This window comes from Mesocricetus auratus, unplaced genomic scaffold, assembly GCF_017639785.1.
Source record: "Mesocricetus auratus isolate SY011 unplaced genomic scaffold, BCM_Maur_2.0 Super-Scaffold_100707, whole genome shotgun sequence".
NCBI lineage: Eukaryota > Metazoa > Chordata > Mammalia > Rodentia > Cricetidae > Mesocricetus > Mesocricetus auratus.
In genome coordinates, this window is record NW_024429269.1 from 11,523,128 (window position 1) to 11,544,008 (window position 20,881).

At 42.7% G+C, this 20,881-nt stretch overlaps 1 protein-coding gene across 2 annotated transcripts in view; it reads left to right on the plus strand.

Moving 5' to 3' along the window:
- The first annotated feature begins 4,014 nt into the window (after positions 1-4,014).
- Pspc1 (paraspeckle component 1) overlaps positions 4,015-20,881 on the plus strand; it is a 54,853-nt gene continuing 37,986 nt past the window's right edge. Inside the window, exons 1-4 of one of the 2 annotated variants that reach the window (XM_040740732.1) lie at positions 4,015-4,228; positions 4,280-4,561; positions 12,366-12,667; positions 20,414-20,509. In XM_040740732.1, the coding sequence (XP_040596666.1) occupies positions 4,193-4,228; positions 4,280-4,561; positions 12,366-12,667; positions 20,414-20,509 (716 nt within the window). In that variant the 5' untranslated portion in view covers positions 4,015-4,192. Of the gene's footprint in view, positions 4,562-12,365; positions 12,668-20,413; positions 20,510-20,881 lie in introns of both variants that reach the window. The other variant, XM_040740731.1, reaches the window with a different exon arrangement.

The following is a 20,881-nucleotide window of genomic DNA, read 5'->3' on the forward strand; positions in this document are numbered from 1 at the left end:
GCACTCTCAGCTCTTTCTCTAGCACCATGTCTGCCTGCATGCTGCCGTGTCCCACCATGATGATAATAGACTAAACCTCTGAACTGTAAGCCACCCCATGAAATGTTTTCCTTCATAAGAGTTGCTATGGTCATGGTGCCTCTTCACAGCAATAGAAACCCTAAGACAACGACAGCCACTATTAGATAATAATTAACACTTGACAGAGATGAATTAGCACAAAACATTTGTGTTTGGGCTATCATTTTATTTTAATTTTTTATTTCATTTGTTTATTTATTTTTGCTTTTTTTTTTTTTTGAGGCAGGGTTTCTCTGTATTGTTTTGGAGCCTGTTCTGGAACTCGGTAGACCAGGCTGTTCTCGAACTCACAGAGATCTGCCTGCCTCTGCTTCCTGAGTGCTGGGATTAAAGGTGTGTGCCACTACCTCCAGGCTTGGAATGAGCTTATATAAACTAGAATTTTTGTCAAAGAAGGAAGCATGTGGTCTTACAGTTGAGAGTTCAAGGCTGCCTCTGTCTCCCCAGTGCTGGGATTAAAGTGCTACTTGTACCAGTAGTTTATTTCTGAGTAGTATTTCACCACAGTTACATGTTATTTAGGCTTCTGAGTGTGAGCCTTTCCCGGTCTCAAGCACACTCCCATCTTTGGGACTGTCCTTTCCGGTTTTTTTGTTGTTTCTGTTTTTTGGAGACAGGGTTTCTCTGTGCCCTGGCTGTCCTGACACTAACTCTGTAGACCAGGCTGGCCTCTGGTTCCTGAGTGCTGAGACTAAAGTCATGTGTCACCACTACCCTGCCCCAGCCAGCAGGGCACAATAGGGAACCTGAAATGAATGAGACAAGAGACAAGGGGGAGATGGACAGCAAGACAACATGGCTGATTAAGCTGCCGTTTAATGAAAGTTCTGTAGAGGCTTACATAGGGGAATGTGGCTTTGGCCATGGGTGGAGGTTGTTAGATGGGAGATGCTGGAAGTGAGGCAGGGGCTGTTAGGAGCAGGGAGCATTTGATATGCAAGAGAGCAGGAGACCTCACCAGGGAATGTAGGTGTTAGCATTGTTAAGCAATAGGTTATCTCTGGCACTGGGCCTTTTGTGGGAAGGCTCCTCAGTTTTGGGATATGCCCTGAGGTAAGAAGTAGATCCAGTGACCTGGTTCCCAACACCACCCAGTGACTTTTTATCTCTTAATAAACTTTCTCTGTTTCTGTTAACTTTATAACACACTTTTAATCCCAGTGAAGGACCAAAAATTAAAATTAATAAAAGTTTAAAAACTTGGGCCCTGAAAAAGGGAACTTCTAATGATCCCTTAACTGGGAATGCCATGGCTGGCTGGTGCTTGAGCCCTGCTTTCAGAGAAGGGGAGGTGACTGTCCACCACTTGTGTCAACATTCCTAAGTAGAGTGACATCCAAGCTGACTAGTTTGAAATAAAAAGAAATCTTTGCATTTGCATGGTAATTTTCAGCTCCTTGGGGTGGTCTATTAGGGGCTCTGTGACCTGGCATAACACTAGCAGTTGGGTGACAGAGGCAGGTAGATCTTGAGTTCCAGGGCAGGGTGGTCTACAATAGCAAGTTCCAGAACAGCCAGGACTACTTAGTGAGACTGTCTCAAAACAAAATCAAAAAACAACAGAACCACATCACCAAAATATAATACTTAGTCCCCTTACCAGTGCAAGGCTTCGTTTCCAGTTTTTGTTGATTCAAATGAAGTACAAGCACCTCCCCACGCTCAGTTGCTTGCTATGGTGGGACATATTTATGATCCCAGCACTTGAAAGGTGAAGGCATAAATAAGGATCTTGATTTCAAGGTCACTCTCAGCTACACAGTCAGCCTAAAGTATAGGAGACCCTACCACAAACAAATAGTGCTCCTAAGAAGATTTGCATAAAAGATTCCATGTGAATATCATTTTTATTTTACTTGGATAAATATTTAAGATGGGTTACAGGGGGAAGGTGAGGGGAAGGAATAGGAGGGTAGGAGGGAGGGGAAACTGCAGTCACGTTATAAATGAATAAATTTAATTAATAAATAATAACAATACTAATCAAAAATAGGTTTCAAATCTATACTAATTTTTATTTGTTTTGTTTTTGGTTTTGTTTTTCAAGACAGGGTTTCTCTGTATTGTCTTGGAGGCTGTCCTGGAACTCACTCTGTAGGCCAGGCTGGCCTCTGGAGAGCTGGGATTAAAGGCGTGGTGGGGAAGCATGAATGTTTGTCTGTAAGTATGTGCACCATGTGTGCACCTGGTGCTCAGGGCCTGGTGTCAGATCCATGCTACTGCGTAGTGAGCAGCCATGTGGTTGTTGGAAGCTGGGTCCTCTGAAAGAACCCCTGGTACCCTTAACCACTGAGCCATCTCTCCAGCTCTTGAGATTCACATTGTAAAAATACTGACTTTAGTGAGTAACTGCTGGACTCCTCGTAGAGTGGCATTCGAGTCTAGTTACTTTGAGGATTTGTCTTGTGTGTGCCAGGAACTGTATGGACAGGGTTGAGTTGGCAGATTCCGAGCTCCTCACAAATCTTAAAGTTTTGCTCCCTGAATCCTTATGGATTAAGTTTGTGATACTCAAGTCTGTGGTCCATAGAAGCTCATGATCTGATTGAACTAATTTTTTGTTTTCTTTTTTGAGACAAGGTTTTCTGTGTAGCCTTGCCTGTTTGAGAACATGCTCTGTAGAAGAGGTTGGCTTTGAACTCACAGAGATCCACCTGTCTCTGCCTCCCCAGCGCTTGGACTAAGGGTGTTTGCTGCCACTGCCATCACCACCAACCACCACTACCAGGCTCTGATTATACTTATCTTACAAGATCCTCCATGGAGTTCTTCTCTGAAGTCAATAATCAACAACACACTGGCATGGTGGTGCAAGCCTTTAATTACAGCTCGAAGAGGCAGAAGCAGAGACAAGCAGATCTCTGTGAGTTCAAGGTAAGCCTCGTCTATGTAGAAAGTTCAGGATAGCCAGGGCTATATAGAAAGACCTTGTCTCAAAAAGAAAAGAAAGCAAGCACCCCCCCTGTTTCAGAAAATTGGATTGCATTTTTTATGCTTCCCAAGTGCTAGCTAGTATTACAGGTGTTAACTATCATACCTGTCAAAAGGTGTTTTCACTTGGTTGGAAATAGTGTGTTTTTGTTGTTGTTGTTGTTTGTTTGCTTTTGTTTCTTGAGACAGGGTTTCTCTGTGTAGCCCTGGCTATCCTGGAACTTGTTCTGTAGACCAGGCTGGCCTCAGACTCACAGAGATCTGCCTGCCTCTGTCTCCTCAGTGCACCACCACCCAGCTGGAAATATTGTTTGTATTAAATGTTGTTTACAACATATGTAAGTTTTAACCCTGTCTCGAAAAACCAAAACAACAACAATAAAACAACATATGTAAGTTTTGTCAGGCATGGTGGAGCACGCCTTTAATCTCAGCACAGGCAGGTGGATCTCTGAGTTCGAGGCTAGCCAGTTCTAAAGAGGCAAGGACAGCCAGTGTTATACAGAGAAACCCTGTCTCAAAAAAAAAAAAAAAAAAAGAAGGCGATTAAAAAAAATACCACTTTGCTGTGTAGCCCAAGCTGACCTTGAACTCCATATCCTTCTTCCCTAGTCTATCCAGTGCTGAAAACATGCAAGTTTTCCTTTTCCCATTCAGTGATAATTACCATAATGTTTAAAAGGGAAAATAATTCCCTAAATTACTATGTTTTCACACCGTACTGCAAACGCATAATTTGTTCCTTACAAGCAGTGTCTGACCTGGAGGCCGTAGGACCAAAAGTTCAAGGCCAGCCGCGGATCCGGTTGCAAAAAAGCAAAAAAACCAAAAAGAAACCCCTCCCGCAAAGTCTCCACTATCTTAGGATGCGAAGACCCTAGGAGTGGACTGTACCGCTAGGCTCGCCACAGTGTGCGCACGCGCCGCGCTCGCAAACGGTCCGCGAGTGCGGAGTTTGCGCAGGCGCGTCGCGGAGGGGCGGGACTCTAGCCCGCGTCTCTTCCAACTGCAGTTTGAAGCAGCGCCATTTTGAGCTTTCTGCCACGGCCGGCGTGATCGCGGGGAGGCAAGGCTCCCCTCCTTTACCTGGCTCTCCTTGCTTCGTTTCCATAGATACATGTGGGGACGTGTGTACACGGACGTCTAGGCCGCATCCAGCATCCGAGGCGAACTCGCTAAGATGATGTTAAGAGGAAACCTGAAGCAAGTACGCATTGAGAAGAACCCGGCTCGCCTTCGCGCCCTGGAGTCGGCGGCCGGCGAGGGCGAGCCGGTGCCTGCGGCGGCCATGGCGCTGACGCTGGCCGGGGAACAGGCGCCGCCACCCGCGCCTTCGGAGGAGCACGCGGACGAGGAGATGGGCTTCACCATCGACATCAAGAGTTTCCTCAAGCCGGGCGAGAAGACGTACACGCAGCGCTGCCGCCTCTTCGTGGGTAACCTGCCCACCGACATCACGGAGGAGGACTTCAAGAGGCTCTTTGAGCGCTACGGCGAGCCCAGCGAGGTCTTCATCAACCGCGACCGAGGCTTCGGCTTCATCCGCCTGGTGAGTGTGCGGCGGGGGCTGCCGTCCCCTGCTAGCCTCAGCTTTGGGGCTGCGAGCGGCCAGGTACCGCAGGGGGGCGGGGTCGGGAGGGCGGGCGGGCGGCGTTTGCCAGACTGAAATAGTGTAGTCACGAGGTGAATTGGGGGATGAACTTGATGAGAAATCTAAGCAGCGGACTTGTTCCTTAAATGAATGATGCACATCATCCTTTTGCTTTCAAGGGGAACGTGCGTTGAAGGACGGGGGATGTAGCTCGGTGGCAGGCAGAACGCTGGCCGAGCACCCGCAAGGCCCAGAGTTTCATGCCCAGCATCTCAACAAATAATCGTCCTGTGCTCTCTCCCTCTCTGCTGTCTACCCTAAGCCACCCAGGTCCGCAAACTCCTGACTGTAATGTTAGCCTACACCTTCTTTAAGTAAAGAAGAGAAAATTCTAGTACATTAGGCAAAAATTATGCCTAGTTTATGTTTGAAGCAGTTTTTATTACTCTGTGTGTGTGTGTGTGTGTGAGAGAGAGAGAGAGAGAGAGAGAGAGAGAGAGAGAGAGAGAGAGAGAGAGAGAGAGAGAGAGAGAGACATGCATGCCATAGCATTTGTAGCATGTGTTTGAAGTTAGCACTCTTCTAGAGGGTTAGAGTCCGTGACTACCATGGTGACGAGCATGACAGCAAGCAGGCATGGATGCATGGTGCTGGAGCAGTAGCTAACACCTTGACGTCTTGATCCAGAAGCAGGAGGCAGAGAGAGCTAACTACTACACTAACAAACATTTATACAGGGGGACCTTATAAATAGAAGTGGTTTTTGTTATTTTTATGGTAAGACCTTTGTATCTGATTTTAGTCTCCCCGCTTCCCCCCAGCAGAGCCCTGGCTGTTCTGGGAGTCACTCTGTAGACCAGGCTGGCCTTGAACTCAGAGATCTTCCTGCCTCTGCCTCCCAAGTGCTGGGATTAAAGTCGTGCGCCACCAATGCCCAGTTTATATCTGATTAATCATTGCAATTTGTATAAGTTTTTATCTGTTTTTGAGGCAGAGCCTCAGTGTATATCCCAGACTGTGCTCGGAACTCAGGGTCTTCTGACCTTGGCCTGGTTTGTCCTGGAGTCACAAGTGCTACTGAGAGGGCGTGTGGAAGCTTTCCATTGGGATTATCTAAAACTCATTTGCATTTGTGCCTGAGTGTCTGTGTCGTACGTGGGCGTGAGTGTGGTGCGAGCTTTGGGCCATTGTCAGCTGCCTGCCATGGGTGCAGTGAGCTGAACCTGAGTCTTCTGTAAGAACAGTACATTACATATACAGGTGATGAGCAGTCTCTCCAGCCCATCTAGTGGCATCCTTGACTTCCAAAAATTTCTCTAAAAAAATTATCTTTTATATCATGTGCATTGGTGTTTTGACATGGAGTTACAGAACGTTGTGTGCTGCCATGTGGGTGCTGGGAATTGAACCCTGGTCCTCTGGAAGAGTAATCAGTGTGCTCTTAACCATTGAGCCATATCTCCAGTCCCAACTCTCAAAATTTATTTTGAGATAGGGTTTCCTTGTGGCTTTGTAGCCTGTCCAGGAACTTGCTCTTTAGACCAGAATGACAAACTCACAGAAATCTGCCAGCCTCTGCCTCCTGAGTGCTGGGACTAAAGGAATGGACCACCACCACCCGGCTCAATTTTATCTTGATGTGAACTTAATATTTAGAGAAGATTGATTGTGATTTGTTATATTTTTAGGACAGATACTTGAATATGTAAGTGGCTTCAAAAGAAGGATAAATCAAGATGCTGATGAGACATGGAAATTTTGTTTGAATTAGTGTTAAATATTTAGTGCATGTTGCAAATATAAATACATTTACTTAAAGCATTTCATTTAATTATGTTTCTGGGGTTTCCCCTGAGGGAAACTGAGGACACTGAGACTGAGGTTTATAGGTGTAAGCCACCATATCTGGTTTTCTCTCACTTAAGGATAATTTCTGGAATTATAAAGTAGGAAATGGGGAGTGGAGAGATGACTCAACAGTTAAGAGAACTGACTGGTCCTCCAGAGGTCCTGGATTTAATTCCCAGCAGCCGCTTGGTGGTTTACAGCCATCTTTATGGGATTTGATGCCCTCTTTGGACATGCAGATGTACATACAGATAGAGCATTCATATACATAAAATACATAAATAAGTTTTTAAATAAGTAGGAAATGAATAGGCTGCCCTTTGCTCCTTTAGGACATACTTCTGTAAGCTGGGCTTGGTGGCACACACCTTTAATCCTAGCTCTGTGGAGGCAGAGATGGGAGAATCTCTGTGGGTTCCCGGCTTGCCTAGTCTATACAGCAAGTTCCAGGATAGCCAAGACTAAATAAATATAGTGACCCTGCCTCAAAAAAAAAAAAAAAAAAAAGAATGTACTCTTCTAAACCTGGCACCCAATATTTTTTTGTGTAGGAATAGGACCTATTAATTGAAAACTAGGAGTTGGCTTATAGAAATTTGACGTTTTAGTTGAATTCTGTGAATATCAGATACATTTGTAAACTTTAAATTTTCAAGTATTTTTTTCAGTTGGAATGTATATATAATTGTATCCTAGATGTGAATATAAGTATTGGTATGCAATGACTTAATGGCTATAAAATGATAGGAATTGTGCCTGGTTTGTGACTCTGGAGATGTCCAGAAACAGGGTGAGTATTTAGCCAGCTTTCATAGTGTGGAGATTATAGATGTTACTAGTGCTTCTCTCTAGAAGTACTTTTAAAAATGTATTATCAGCCAGGTGGTGGTGGCGCATGCCTTTAATTCCAGCACTCTAGGGAGGCAGAGGCAGGTGTGCCGCGCCCGCTGCATAGCCTGTATCCGAGAATGTGCTGTGCGGAGGGTGTCGGGATTGATGACACAGAGACCAGAAGGCTCCTCAAGAAGGCTCTCTTTTATTCCTACTCTGGCTGGTTATTATATACCCTGACACCAAAGGCTGCTATGGGTGGCTAGAAAGAGGCGGTTAGTCTTTGGAAAAGGTGAAGGTCAGGGCGTTCCAGTGGGCAAGCCCTTTTCAGGAACTTATTGCCCCAGGCATTGTATTGTTTTTAGTAAACATTGTCTTACAGTCCCAGACTGATGGGGAAGTGGGTCTCTGGCCAAGGTCTGTTGTCCCCACACAGGTGGATGGATCTTTGTGAGTTTGAGATCAGCCTAGTCTATAAAGTGTCTAGTCCAGCCTCCAAAGCTATAGAGAAACACTGTCTTGAAAAACCAAAACCAAAAACACCCCCAAAATGTATTATCATTTTCTACTTTACTTTTCTTTTATGTGCATTTGTGTTTTGCCTCCATGTATGTGTCCACCTTGTGCTTGCCTAGTGCCTATGGAGGCCAGAAGAAGGTATTGGATCCACTGTAGCTAGAGACGGTGGGAAGCCAGCATGTAGATTCTGGGAACCAAATTCAGATCCTCTACAAGAGCAACAAGCATTCCTAACTGCTGAGCTATCTTTCTAGTTCCTAGAAATACTTTTATAAGAATATTTTTGTTACTTCAGCTTTTTTTTTTTTTTTTTTTTTTTTTGGGTTTTTCGAGACAGGGTTTTTCTCTGTATTGTCTAGGAGGCAGTCCTAAAACTCACTTTGTAGACCAGGCTGGCCTCGAACTCACAGAGATCCACCTGCCTCTGCCTCCCGAACACTGGGATTAAAGGCGTGCACCACCAACGCCCGGCTACATCTGCTTTTTTATATGTGTGTATATACATGTACACAACAGCATACATGTATAGGTCAGAGGACATCCTGCAGGAATCATTTCTTCCACTGTGTGGGTCCTAGGGATACAGTTTAGGTTGTCAGGCTTGATAGCAAGTGTCTTTACTTGCTGATCTATCTTTATAGCCCATAGAAATACTTTTTATTTCCTAATATTTATTTATTTTGGAGACAGGGTCTCACTATGTAACCCTTTGTAAGCCTGAAACACAGAAATCTGCCTGCCTTCCCCTCCCAAGAGTATTGAGATTAAAGATGTCCTGTTTGTTTTTTGTTTTTTTGGTGTGTGTGTGTGTGTGTGTGTGTGTGTGTGTGTTTTGAGACAGGGTTTCTCTGTGTAACTATCCTTGCTGTCCTGGAGCTCTTTCTGTAGACCAGCTGGCCTCAAACTCAGAGATCCACCTACTTCTGCCTCCCCAGTGCTGCAGTGCTGGGATTAAAGGCATGCACCACTACCACCTGGCTAATTTTGTAATCTTTGATACACAACTTTCTTTTATATTTGTTTTTGAGATAGGGACCAGTATAGATCAACTTGGCCTCAAACTCACCCAGTAGTTGAGACTGATCTTGACTTCCTCATCATTTTTGTATGACATTTTCTGGACTGAACAAGCATCTCCTTACCCTGGGTTTTAGTTTTTTTTAATGCTCTTATGATGTGCCTGAATGTATGTGCATGTTTGTGCATCATGTTTATGCAGTACCCATGGAGGCCAGAAGAGGGAGTCAGATCCCCCTGGGACTGGAATCATAGATGATTGTGAGCTGCTTTAAGGGGTGTTGGAAATTGATTCCCGGTCCTCTGGAAGAGTAGTCAGTGCTTTTGTTCACTGAGCCTTCTCTCTAGCCCTTTACCTCTAATTTATTAAAAAACCAAACTGCAGCCGGGCGTTGGTGGTGCACGCCTTTAATCCCAGTGTTCGGGAGGCAGAGGCAGGCGGATCTCTGTGAGTTCGAGGCCAGCCTGGTCTACAAAGTGAGTTCCAGGACAGCCTCCAAAGCCACAGAGAAGCCCTGTCTCGAAAAACCAAAAAAAAAAAAAAAAAAAAAAAAAAAAAAAAGAAAAAACCAAACTGCATGATCTCTCTCTCTCTCTCTCTCTCTCTCTCTCTCTCTCTCTCTCTCTCACACACACACACACACACACACACACACAGCTTGTGATAGTTGGTTTTTCTTCTTGACCTTTTGAATTCTGGGGGTTGCACTCAGGTTGGCTGGCCTGAAAGCATTTACCTGCTGAGCCATTTCACTCAGCTCCGGTAAGCAGGACTTAAAAGTATAGTAAGATTTCCTGACTGCAGAAACATTTTGTTCTAAACATGAAAAGTTTTGCCAAAAGCAAAAATGTACTTGATGTATCCAGGTGTGTTCATGCTGGTGTAGTCTATTACAACACTTGTTTTTGAGGCCAGCATGGTCTACATACTATATTCCAGAGAGCCAGAGCAATGTAGAGAGACCCTATGCCAAAAAAACAAGTAAATGAACACACAAATTTACTAGATGTAAAATTGAGTACACTCCCCCCATCCCCAAATGAAATGACAGAATTTGTGACTTCATTGATGGGTCAATGAATCCAAACAGGAGCTGCCTTTTGGAAACATTCTTCAGTCTTACAGTTCTTACCAATCTTTCACAGTCTTACTCCCAACATTTCCTTTGCTCCAAAGCAGTTCATGTATTACAAAGAAATTTTAGTAGAGTTGCAAATGTTCTCATACTCACCATGTAGATTTTACAGTGATGATGTCTATTATCTCTTCACCAGCTGATAACCTCTACTATTCCAGCTTGCCATTAACTAGAGTCCAGTATTACTTGTTTTTAGGGTACTTGTATGTATGTGCATGCACTCACAGTGAAAGGCTTTTTTGTTTGGTTTTTAAGTTTGAAGATTGAACCAAGGACCTTCTGCATAATGTAGGGAGATATCCCATCACTGTGCTTAATCCTAGCCTCCAAAAACACACATTTTAAGTGTATTTGTTGGTCAGTTTCACAAATTGATATAGCTAATTAACATAAAACCTTATATAAAGTATAGAACATGATTATTGTCTTCAAGAATTTCCTTTATGTTCCTTTCTGTTCCCAAGTCCCTGGCAGCATTTTAATTCAGTGCTTAGATTATATTACATACTGAATAACACAGTACTTGGCTCTTTTTTGATATTTTTGTTTTCTGCTATTAGTACTGTTGAATTAAGATAAAAGCAAGACCTGTGGTTTTTTTTTTTAAAGATTTGGTTATTTTTATTATGTATACAGTGTTCTGCCTGCATATATTTCTACAAATCAGAAGAGACCACCAGATCTCATTACAGATGGTTGTGAGCCACCATGTGGTTGCTAGGAATTGAACTCAGGACCTCTGGAAGAGCAGCGAGTGCTCTTAACCTAGCCATCTCTACAGTCCTGGTTTGTTTTTGTAGGTGTGTGTGGTATTGGGAAATTCCAGTGAGGGTTTTGCATATGTTAAGCAGATGTTCTTCCACTGAGCTGTGTCAGCTGCTAAATATTTAGGTGATTATTATTATCATCATTTATTTTTGTTTAGTTTTCTGAGACAGGGTTCTGTATAGCTCTGGCTGTCCTGGCACTCATTCTATAGACCAGGCTGGCCTCAAACTCACAGAGGTCCACACTCCTTTGCCTTCTGAGTGCTGGGATTAAAGCCCCCACACTGATAGATTTATTATTACTATTATTATTTTTGTTTGTTTGGTTTTTTTTTTTTTTTTCGATTCAGGGTTTCTCTGTGGCTTTTGAGGCTGTCCTGGAACTAGCTCTTGTAGATCAGGCTGGTCTTGAACTCACAGAGATCTTCCTACCTCTGCCTCCGCCTCCTGAGTGCTGGGACTAAAGGGGTGCACCACCACCACCTGGCCAGATTTATTATTTTTAATTATTTCTATTTGTACATATCTGGGGGGGGGTTTGTGAATGCAGGTGTCCATGGCATCCCTGGAGCTGAAGTTAGACAGTTGTGATCTGCCTGGTGTAGTAATGGCAAGTGAACTCCTATTCAAGAACTGTACACATTTGAACCATCTGTAGTCTAGATGTGTGTGTGTGTGTGTGTGTGTGTGTGTGTTTATGTACATAATTATTTATTTGAATTTGTGGGCATCTTGCTTCAGTCTCTTGAATAGAATAGTGGAGATTATAGGCCTGTACCACTAAGACAAGGTACAAAATATTTTTGGTATCTGAATAGCTTGGCTTTATTTGCACTTTTTTTTTTTTTTTTTTTTTGGTTTTTCGAGACAGGGTTTCTCTGTGGCTTTGGAGGCTGTCCCGGAACTCACTTTGTAGACCAGGCTGGCCTCGAACTCATAGAGATCCGCCTGCCTCTGCCTCCCAAGTGCTGGGATTAAAGGCGTGCGCCACCAACGCCCGGCTATTTGCACTTTTATAAAAATAGTTTTGTAGGTACGATTTGGAGGAAGAACAGTAATGCAGGCAACCTGAATTAAATGTAGTGGACCATCAAAAACAAAAAGTCCTGTCCTGCTGGGCGTTGGTGGTACACGCTTTTAATCCCAGTACTCAGGAGGCAGAGGCAAGTGGGTCTCTGTGAATTAGATGCCAGTCTGGTCTACAGAGCGAGTTCCAGGACTGGCTCCATAGCTACTGGGAAACCCTGTCTTGAAAAACAAAAAACAAAAAAAATTGAGGTATGTATAAATAATTATTATTATTTTAGGTTTTTCAAGACAGGGTTTCTCTATAGCCTTGGAGGCTGTCAAATATCAAATAGACCAGGCTGGCCTTGAACTCAGTAATTTGCCTGCTTCTGCTTCCCAAGTTCTAGGATCAATGCACCCCAACAACCCACCCTGAGGTTTTTTTTTTTTTAGCTTAAAATGTTTACAGTGATGTTTTAAATACCTAATAGAAGCATGTGATGCCCAAGTTAATAGGTTAATAGATAAAAGGGATCTTATCTGTTTCCCAGTGTTACCCAGTCTTAGAGCCAAACCTATTTTATTTTATTTTTTGTTATTCAACTTTAAAAAATGACTTTTCCTCTTAAAAAGGAATCCAGAACACTGGCTGAAATTGCAAAAGCAGAGCTGGATGGCACCATCCTGAAGAGCAGACCTCTCCGAATTCGCTTTGCTACACATGGAGCAGCCCTCACGGTCAAGAACCTTTCTCCAGTTGTTTCCAATGAGCTTCTAGAGCAAGCATTTTCCCAGTTTGGTCCAGTAGAGAAAGCTGTTGTGGTTGTGGATGATCGTGGTAGAGCTACAGGAAAAGGTTTTGTAGAATTTGCAGCCAAACCTCCTGCACGAAAGGCTCTGGAGAGATGTGGTGATGGGGCCTTCTTGCTAACAACGTAAGTTTGTTACGTCTTGTTATATAGTATTGTTATATATCTTGTCCCCTGTTCAGTTAAATATGGATTGTCTGTTTGGAATCCTGGTGTTGATTGTTTTTGTTTTACTTTAATGTTTTTGAGACAAGGTCTTGATGGATTAGGCTCTGGAAGGCTCAGAGCTTGCTATGGAGACAGAATGGCCTCTGCCTTATGAGTGAAGGGATTAAAGGTGTCTATGTACCACCAGGCCTGGCTTTTTTTTTTTTTGGTTTTTCAAGACAGGGTTTCTCTGTGGCTTTGGAGGTTGTTCTGGAACTCGCTCGGTAGTCCAGGCTGGTCTCGAACTCACAAAGATCCACCTGCCTCTGCCTCCCGAGTGCTGGGATTAAAGGCGTGCGCCACCAACGCCCGGCTTTTTTTTTTTTTTTAAAGACAAGCTTTTTTTAAATCTAGTCTACAGATGTTGGCCCTTTTGCATCAGTCCTTCTACCTCAGCCTCCTGGGTTCTGGGTTTACAAGTAAGTGTTTGCCATTATGCATGGCTTGTTCTGGAATAATTTTTTGTAGTTCTACCATGCTTGCATATGGTAAGTAGATACTGGATAATAGTTTTTTTGTATTATTCACTGGTAGTCATAAAGTAATCCTTTTGAGGCATATATTTTTTTCTTATTTCTTTTTCTTTTCTTTCTTTCTTTCTTTTTTTTTTTTTTTTGAGACAGGGTTTCTCTGTGTAACAGCCCTGACAATCCTGGAACTAGTTCAGTAGACCAGACTGGCCTCGTTTGAACTCAGAGATCCACCTGCCTCTCAAGTGCTGAATCAAAGTTGTATGCCACTGCTGCCTGGCAAAATATAAGTTTTGTATATCAGAAAACATCTTGTTTTAATGTAGAATGGAATGAATTTTTTTTGTTTTGGGCACAGTCTTTTTTAAATTAATTAATTATGTATATAGTGTTTTGTCTGCATGTATGCCTGCAGGCCAGAAGAGGGTCTCATTATAGATGGTTGTTAACCACCATGTGGTTGCTGGGAATTGAACTCAGGACCTCTGGAAGAGCTGCCAGTGCTCTTAACCACTGAGCCATCTCTCCAGCCTTGGGCACAGACTTGCTTTGTGGTCTAGGCTAGCCTGAAACTCTCTATGTATAGCAAACCTTGAATTTATAATCCTCCCCACTCAGTTTCCCAAGCATTAGAATTGAAGGCATGAGTGGTGCCTGGCTGGCTTAATGAAGTATGTTTTTGTTGTTATTGTGAGACACAGTCTTGCTGTGTAGACCAGGTTGGCTTCATTCAGGCTTACTGTGTAGCTGAGGATGGCTTAGAATCATTCTAGTGACTGGGATTATAGGTGTGCAATCCCAAGCAGATTGTTCTGCTTCTTGATTTATTTTACAAAGTGGTGGTGTCACTTGTCATTCCTCATTACCACCTGCCATGAATAACAACTTTATTTTTTCCCCCCTGAGACAGGGTTTCTCTGTGGCTTTAGAGCCTGTCTTGGAACTCACTCTGTTGACCAGGCTGGCCACGATCTCACAGACATCCACCTGATTAAAGTACTACTGCCCAGCAACAGCTTTGTGCTTCACTGGAGGTTAAATTAGATTTTTTTCTGATGACTAAAGTTAAACATCTTTTTGTGTGCTTTTTGGGTCAGTTTTATCTCCTCAAGAAGCATGAAAAATTTTGCCCCTCCCCCCTTTTTCAAGTTGGGTGGTTTGTTTCTTTTCCTGAATTACATAATCTAGGTACACATCAGTATTGTAAATATTTCTTTTTGTATGTGGCTTGTATTTTTGTTTTGTTTTGAAAGAGGGTCTCACTATGTACTCTTTATGTAGACCAGGTTAGCCTAGAAGTACCTGAGATCTGCCTGCCTGTGCAGGATTAAAGATGTGTGCCACCATGTGGCTTGTGGCTTGTGGGAAAGATCTACAGTGCTGGGAATGGAACCCAAGGCTTTGTACTTGGCAAACAGGCTCTCTACTTGAACTATCCCAGTCCTGTTGTGTGCGTTTTAATTTTCTTTTTAAGTCATTTGATTTTAAGTTTTACTTTAAGTATGTATATGCATTGATATATATGCACATGACTTAGGTTACCCTTGCAGGCATAAGATTCCCTTTAACCTGGAGCGTTAGGTAGTTGTGAACTGCCAAATACGGGTGCTAGAAACTGAACTCCTGTCTTTTGCAAGACCAGTATGTTCTCTTAACCACTGAGACATCTCTCTAGAGCTGCGGTTCTCAGCCTGTGGTTTGCAACCACTTTGGGGGCCACATATCAGATATCCTGAATATCAGATATTTACAGCATGATTCATAACAGTAGCAGAATTAGAGTTATAAAGTAGCATATGGGGTCACCACAACATGAGTAATAAAGGGTCTCAGCATTAGCAAGGTTGAGAACCACTGCTCTAGAGCCATTTTTATTTTTGTTTTTTCGAGACAGGGTTTCTCTGTATTTTGGAGCCTGTCCTGGTACTTGCTCTGTAGACCAGGCTAACCTCAAACTCAGAGATCCGCCTGTGTTTTTGTTATGGGGTGTGCGTGCGTGCGTGTGTGTGTGTGTTTAAATACCAACAATGTCAATCAGTGTTGGTGTCTTCCTCAGGAGTTAACTGCCTTGTTTTTTAGACACGGTCTCACTTGGGCCTGAGGGCCACTACCATGATTAGCTATGCTAGCTAGCCAATGAGCTCCAAGTATATTCTCCTGTCTGCCTTTCCAACTCTGCAATCACAGGTGACTCCCCCACTTGGCTTTTTACCTGGATGCTGAGGATTGAGTTCAAATCCTCATACTTGTATGGCAAGTACTTTACTGACTGAGCTATTTCCCAGGTTTAACATTGATTGGGTGCTTCATTTGTTTTTTCATTTTCTTTACATGTTCTTGTATTTGTTAAAATGAATAAAATTAGCAATTGTGCCTCTAAACAGAATGTAAGTTAAGATTTAAAAACCTTTGTCAATACCCAAGATGGAATTGGCTGGGCGTTGGTGGTGCACGCCTTTAATCCCAGCACTTGGGAGGCAGAGGCAGGTGGATCTCTGTGAGTTCGAGGCCAGCCTGGTCTACAAGAGCTAGTTCCAGGACAGCCTCCAAAGCCACAGAGAAACTCTGTCTCGGAAAAAAAAAAAAAAAAAAGATGGAATTGAAGTTAAAAACAAATGAAATAATGGACAAAGGAAGCTTCTGTAAGGAGTGGTAAGCATAATGACACCACAGTTGCTAACATGTCAGTGCACTTCCACTAAAGATCAGTTGGGACAGTTCCTTAAGCACTTACTTTGTACCACATAGTCTTCGTCACTCTCTTTGTTATGCAATGGGACCGTGGGGCCTGTGACTGGTCTTTGCTCCTTTGTTCCTGAGTCTATTTAGGAACAACAAGAGAGAGAGCTAGGGGGACATTGTAAATTTTTTATTTGCTAAGTTTGTTCCAGAAGGTTGTCCTTTCCTAATGTTACCCGTTATCTAGATGCATATTCCATGATAAAGGTTGCAATTGTAGTATCTGACTTGCTTGGTTTCTTCTCTTCCTCACTATGTAACCCTGGCTATCCTGTAATCTGCTATGTAGACCAGGTTGGCATTGGGATCTGACATGTTTTTTTTTTTTTTTTTTTTTTTTTTTGGGTTTTTCGAGACAGGGTTTCTCTGTGGCTTTGGAGGCTGTCCTCGAACTAGCTCTTGTAGACCAGGCTGGCCTTGAACTCACAGAGATCCGCCTGCCTCTGCCTCCCAAGTGCTGGGATTAAAGGCGTGCGCCACCAACGCCCGGCTGGGATCTGACATGTTTTAAAGTACAGAACTAACATTTCTTTCTGAACTTACTCTTTTCCTTTGGCTTCATTGAGTTAACCTTGTCATTTCTGAATTGTATGATGTGTTGTGAGAGATGCTTAGTACATTTTCCTTCTTGAGTCCCTTTAAAAATATTTTTGAATGGGGCTAGAGAGATGGCTCAGCAGGTAAGGGCACTTGGAACTCTTGCAGAAGACTCAGGTTCAGTTAGTTTCCTAATGTGCATGGCAGCTCACAACCATCCCTAACTCCAGCTCCAGGAAATCTGGTATCTTCTTGACTACATGGGCACCAGGTATATATGGAGCATACTCACATACATGCAAACAAAACACTCATACATGTAAAAAAATCTAAATAAAAATTTTTGACATGGGCTTGGCCTTTTGCTGTTGAAACAATATGAGTATTTTAATTTTTGTGGATTTTTTACCCTGGAACTCATTTTAGTCCAGGCTAATGTGGACTTTGAGATAGCTTCTGCATCATGGTCCCTAATGCTGGGGATTACAGGTAAATCATAGTAACCATTAAGAAATTGCTTTTTGTTTTGTTTTTTCATTTGCATTGGTATTTTGCCTGAATTTATGTCTTTGTGAGGGCATCAGATCCCCTGAAAGTGGAATAACAGACCCTTATGAGTTGAAATGGGGGTGTTGGGAATTGAACCCCGGGGTCCTTTGGATGAGCAACTATTACCCTTAGCTGCTAAGCCATCTCTCCAGCCTGAAAAAAATTTTTTTTGTGGCGGGGGGGGGGTGGTGTTCGTGTATTGGAGAGTTGAGACAGTTTCTTTGTGTAGCCCTGGCTGTTCTGGAACTCACTCCGTAGACCAGGCTGGCCTCAAATTCAGGATTAAAGGTATGCACCACCACTGCCCAACAAGAAATCATTTTTTAAAGAAATAATTTTCGAGGGCTGGAGAGATAGCTCAGAGGTTAAGAGTACTGACTGCTCTTCCAGAGGTCCTGAGTTCAATTCCCAGCAACCACATGGTGGTTGACAACTATCTGTAATGAGATCTGGTGTCCTCTTCTGGCTTGCAGACATACATGGAGGCAGGATGTTGTATTCATAATAAACAAATAAATCTTAAAAAAAGAAAGAAATACTTTTTCGAACTTTTTACCCTTTTTGTTCTCTCTTTAAGTTATTTAATTTTAATTTTATGTGTATGGCTGCATGATACTGTGTGCCTGCCTAGTGCTGATGGAGCCAGCGGGGTCAGCTTTCTGTTGTGAGCCACCATGTGGGTGCTAAGAATTCATCTTGAGTTCTTTGGGAGAGCAGCCGCGCTCTTAACTGCTGAGCCATTTTCCAGCCATACCCTCCACCTTTTTTTAAAAAATGGGTTCTTCTGTAGTTGACATGCAGTGTATTTTAAAATGACTTTGAATTTATGTTTCTTCTGCTTCTACTTCCTGAGCACTGAGTTAATAGGCACTTACCATGTGCAATTTTATTCAGTTCAAGGAGTGTAACCTAAGGTTTTATGTATAATGAGGCAAGTCAACTGAGCATTATCTCTAACCTACTTTATGTTTTGTCTAGTCAGGGTTACACCTCAAAAGTATTCCTCCAAGCATCACTGTTTTAAAGGCAATATGGTCCCCCTCCTCCCCCCCTTTTTTTGTTCTTTTGTTTTTGGAGACAGAGTTTCTCTGTGTAGCTTTGTAGACCAGGCTAGCCTGGAACGCATAGAGATTCACCTGCCTCTGCCTCCTGAGTGCTGGGATTAAAGGTGTGTGCCACCACTGCCTGGTGGCAACATAGTTTTAATACTACTTGCATGGTAGTGAGATGATAAGAAAAATATTCTAATATTTTATCATCTGTTCTGCTTACTTCACTATTCTCATGAACTGTCTCTTCCTTCTGTTTTACTTAAGAGCATAGTAATGTAAGGTGGGTTTCTGGGCATATCTATCAGCATCTACCCTGGACTCTCTCTCTCTCTTCAATTCCTGATATGTTCATTGAGTGTCCTGTGGTTTCTACCTCTGTGCATGTGCGTGTGTATGTGCGAGAGAGAGAGAGAGAGAGAGAGAGAGAGAGAGAGAGAGAGAGAGAGATATTGAGGTCTCATTTTAGGCTTTAGGCTCATGTTTGTCTTTTTGTCTTATTTGAATCAAGGACAGGGCTGTATGTAGCCCAGGTTGGCCTAGAAGGATCACATGAACTCCTCATCCTCATAAGAATAATATGTATGCACCACCACAGTGTTTGTTTTTGTTTTTTAAGACAGGGTTTCTCTATGTAGCACTGGCTCCTGGAACTCTTTCTGTAGACCAGACTGGCCTTGACTCACAGAGATCTCTCTGCCTCTGCCTCCCAAGTGCTGGAATTAAAGGTATGCACCACCACTGCTCGACTAGCTGTAAAAAAACTTTTTTTTGGAACAGAGGGAACAAATATTTATTAGTTTGAGCATTGTGGAGAGTGTGAGGGAGGATTTCCTGTAATAGAATTAAAAATTATTACATGGATGTTTTATGGATATTTATATATCATGTGTGTGTACTACTGAGAAGGCAGAAGAAGGTGTTGGATCCCCTAGAACTGGAGTTGTTGATTTTGAACTGCCATTTGGGTTCTGGGTACTGAACCTGAGTCCCCTGGAAGAGTAGCCAGTGCTCTTAACCTCTGAGCCATTTCTCTAGCTGCCGCTATAGAATTTGTAAAGACTGTTGAACAAAACTGGTAGACCCAGGAAGACTGAGAAATAGGCAGATATGGGCGTTTGAAGTGGTAGGTCTGAGATAATGAGCCCATATGCATATAATATGGATTAGATAACACCTATGTGTGTGCTGAACCCATAACCTCCTTCCCAATTGTATTGCTTGTTATTTGAGACAAGATCTTACTTTGGTTCACTAGACCTGGAACTCACTATGACTAAGGCTGGCATTCATCTTGCCCCAGCTTCTGTAGTGCTGGCATTAACAGATGTAAGCTATTATCTTAGTTTGGTTTCAGTTGCTTCCATAAAAAAGGGTGATCAAAAGCAGTTTGGGGAGGAAGTTTATTTCGGCTTACAGTTGTGTTCCATCATAACAAGAAGTCAGGGAAGGAACTTGACAGGAACTGAAGCAGAGGCCATGGAGGAGTGCTCTGTACTTGCCCTCTTGGTTTATTCAGCTTGCTTCTTTATATACCAAGACCACCTGCCCAGGGGTGGTCCTCCCCACCATGGGTTGGGCCCTTACACAGAATCAAGAAATGCCCACAGGCTTGTCCGTACAGTCTAATGACGTTTTCTTGGTTGGGTTTCTGTATTAGTTACTTTTCTATTGCTGTGATAAAACACTTACGACCAAGGTGACTTAGAAAAAGTTCCAGAGGGAACTGAGTCCAGTGAAGAAGGCTGAAGTGAGCTGCTTGAGCAAGAAGCTCACAACTTGAACTGCAAGCACAAAGCAGAGAGAGCAAACTGAGAATTGGGCAAGTTGTTAACTCTCAAAGCTCCCCATTGACCTACTTTTAGCTAGGCCATACGTCCCAAGCTGCTCCAAACAGTACTACCAGCTTGGGGCCAAGTATTCAAATGCCCAAGACTGTGTGATTTTTCTCCTTTAAAGCACTACAGATGACTCCAGCTTGTGTCAAATTGACACAATAACTAACCAACATAGCGACCATGCCTACTGTTTTTGACCCAGAAGTTAAACATTGGTTAATTTTGTAGCAGGGTCTCACTGTATAGCTCTGGCTGTCATAGAACTCATTAAGTAGACCAGGCTGGCCTCAAACTCACAGATCCTTCCATCTCTGCCTTCCTAGTACTGGGATTATAGGTGTTTGCCACCATGGTTTATTTTTATCTGTGAATATTCATGATTCTTAGGCATTTTTCATAACAGTGACATTTTTCAAGTTTTAGGAGAAAATGTTAATTGTAGTCTTGAAATTAATTTTTATTAATGCCTTTATAATTATCTAGAACACCTCGTCCAGTCATTGTAGAACCCATGGAGCAGTTTGATGATGAAGATGGCTTACCAGAGAAGCTAATGCAGAAAACTCAGCAATACCATAAGTAAGATTTGATTAATAAAGATATCTTAGATGTATATTATTTAGGGTATTTTTTTATAAAGTAGTATTAGAATATAATTTGGTTAATGGCGTGATTTGTCTACATGGAATGGTATTTTTATTTAAAAAACGGTCTATTTAATGTTATGTGTATGTGCCTAAGTGTGTGTGTATGTACCACATGTGTTCAGGAGCCCACAGAAATCAGAAGAAATTGGAGCTCTTGAAACTGGAGTTACAGGTGGTTGTGAGCTGACTTAAGAGAGTCAAACAGGGGTGCTTTGCAAGAGTAGTAATTGTTTTAACTGCAGAGCCATCTCTCCAGTTACATTATTTCCCTTTCTTAAACATTGGTAAAAACATGCTAACTTTA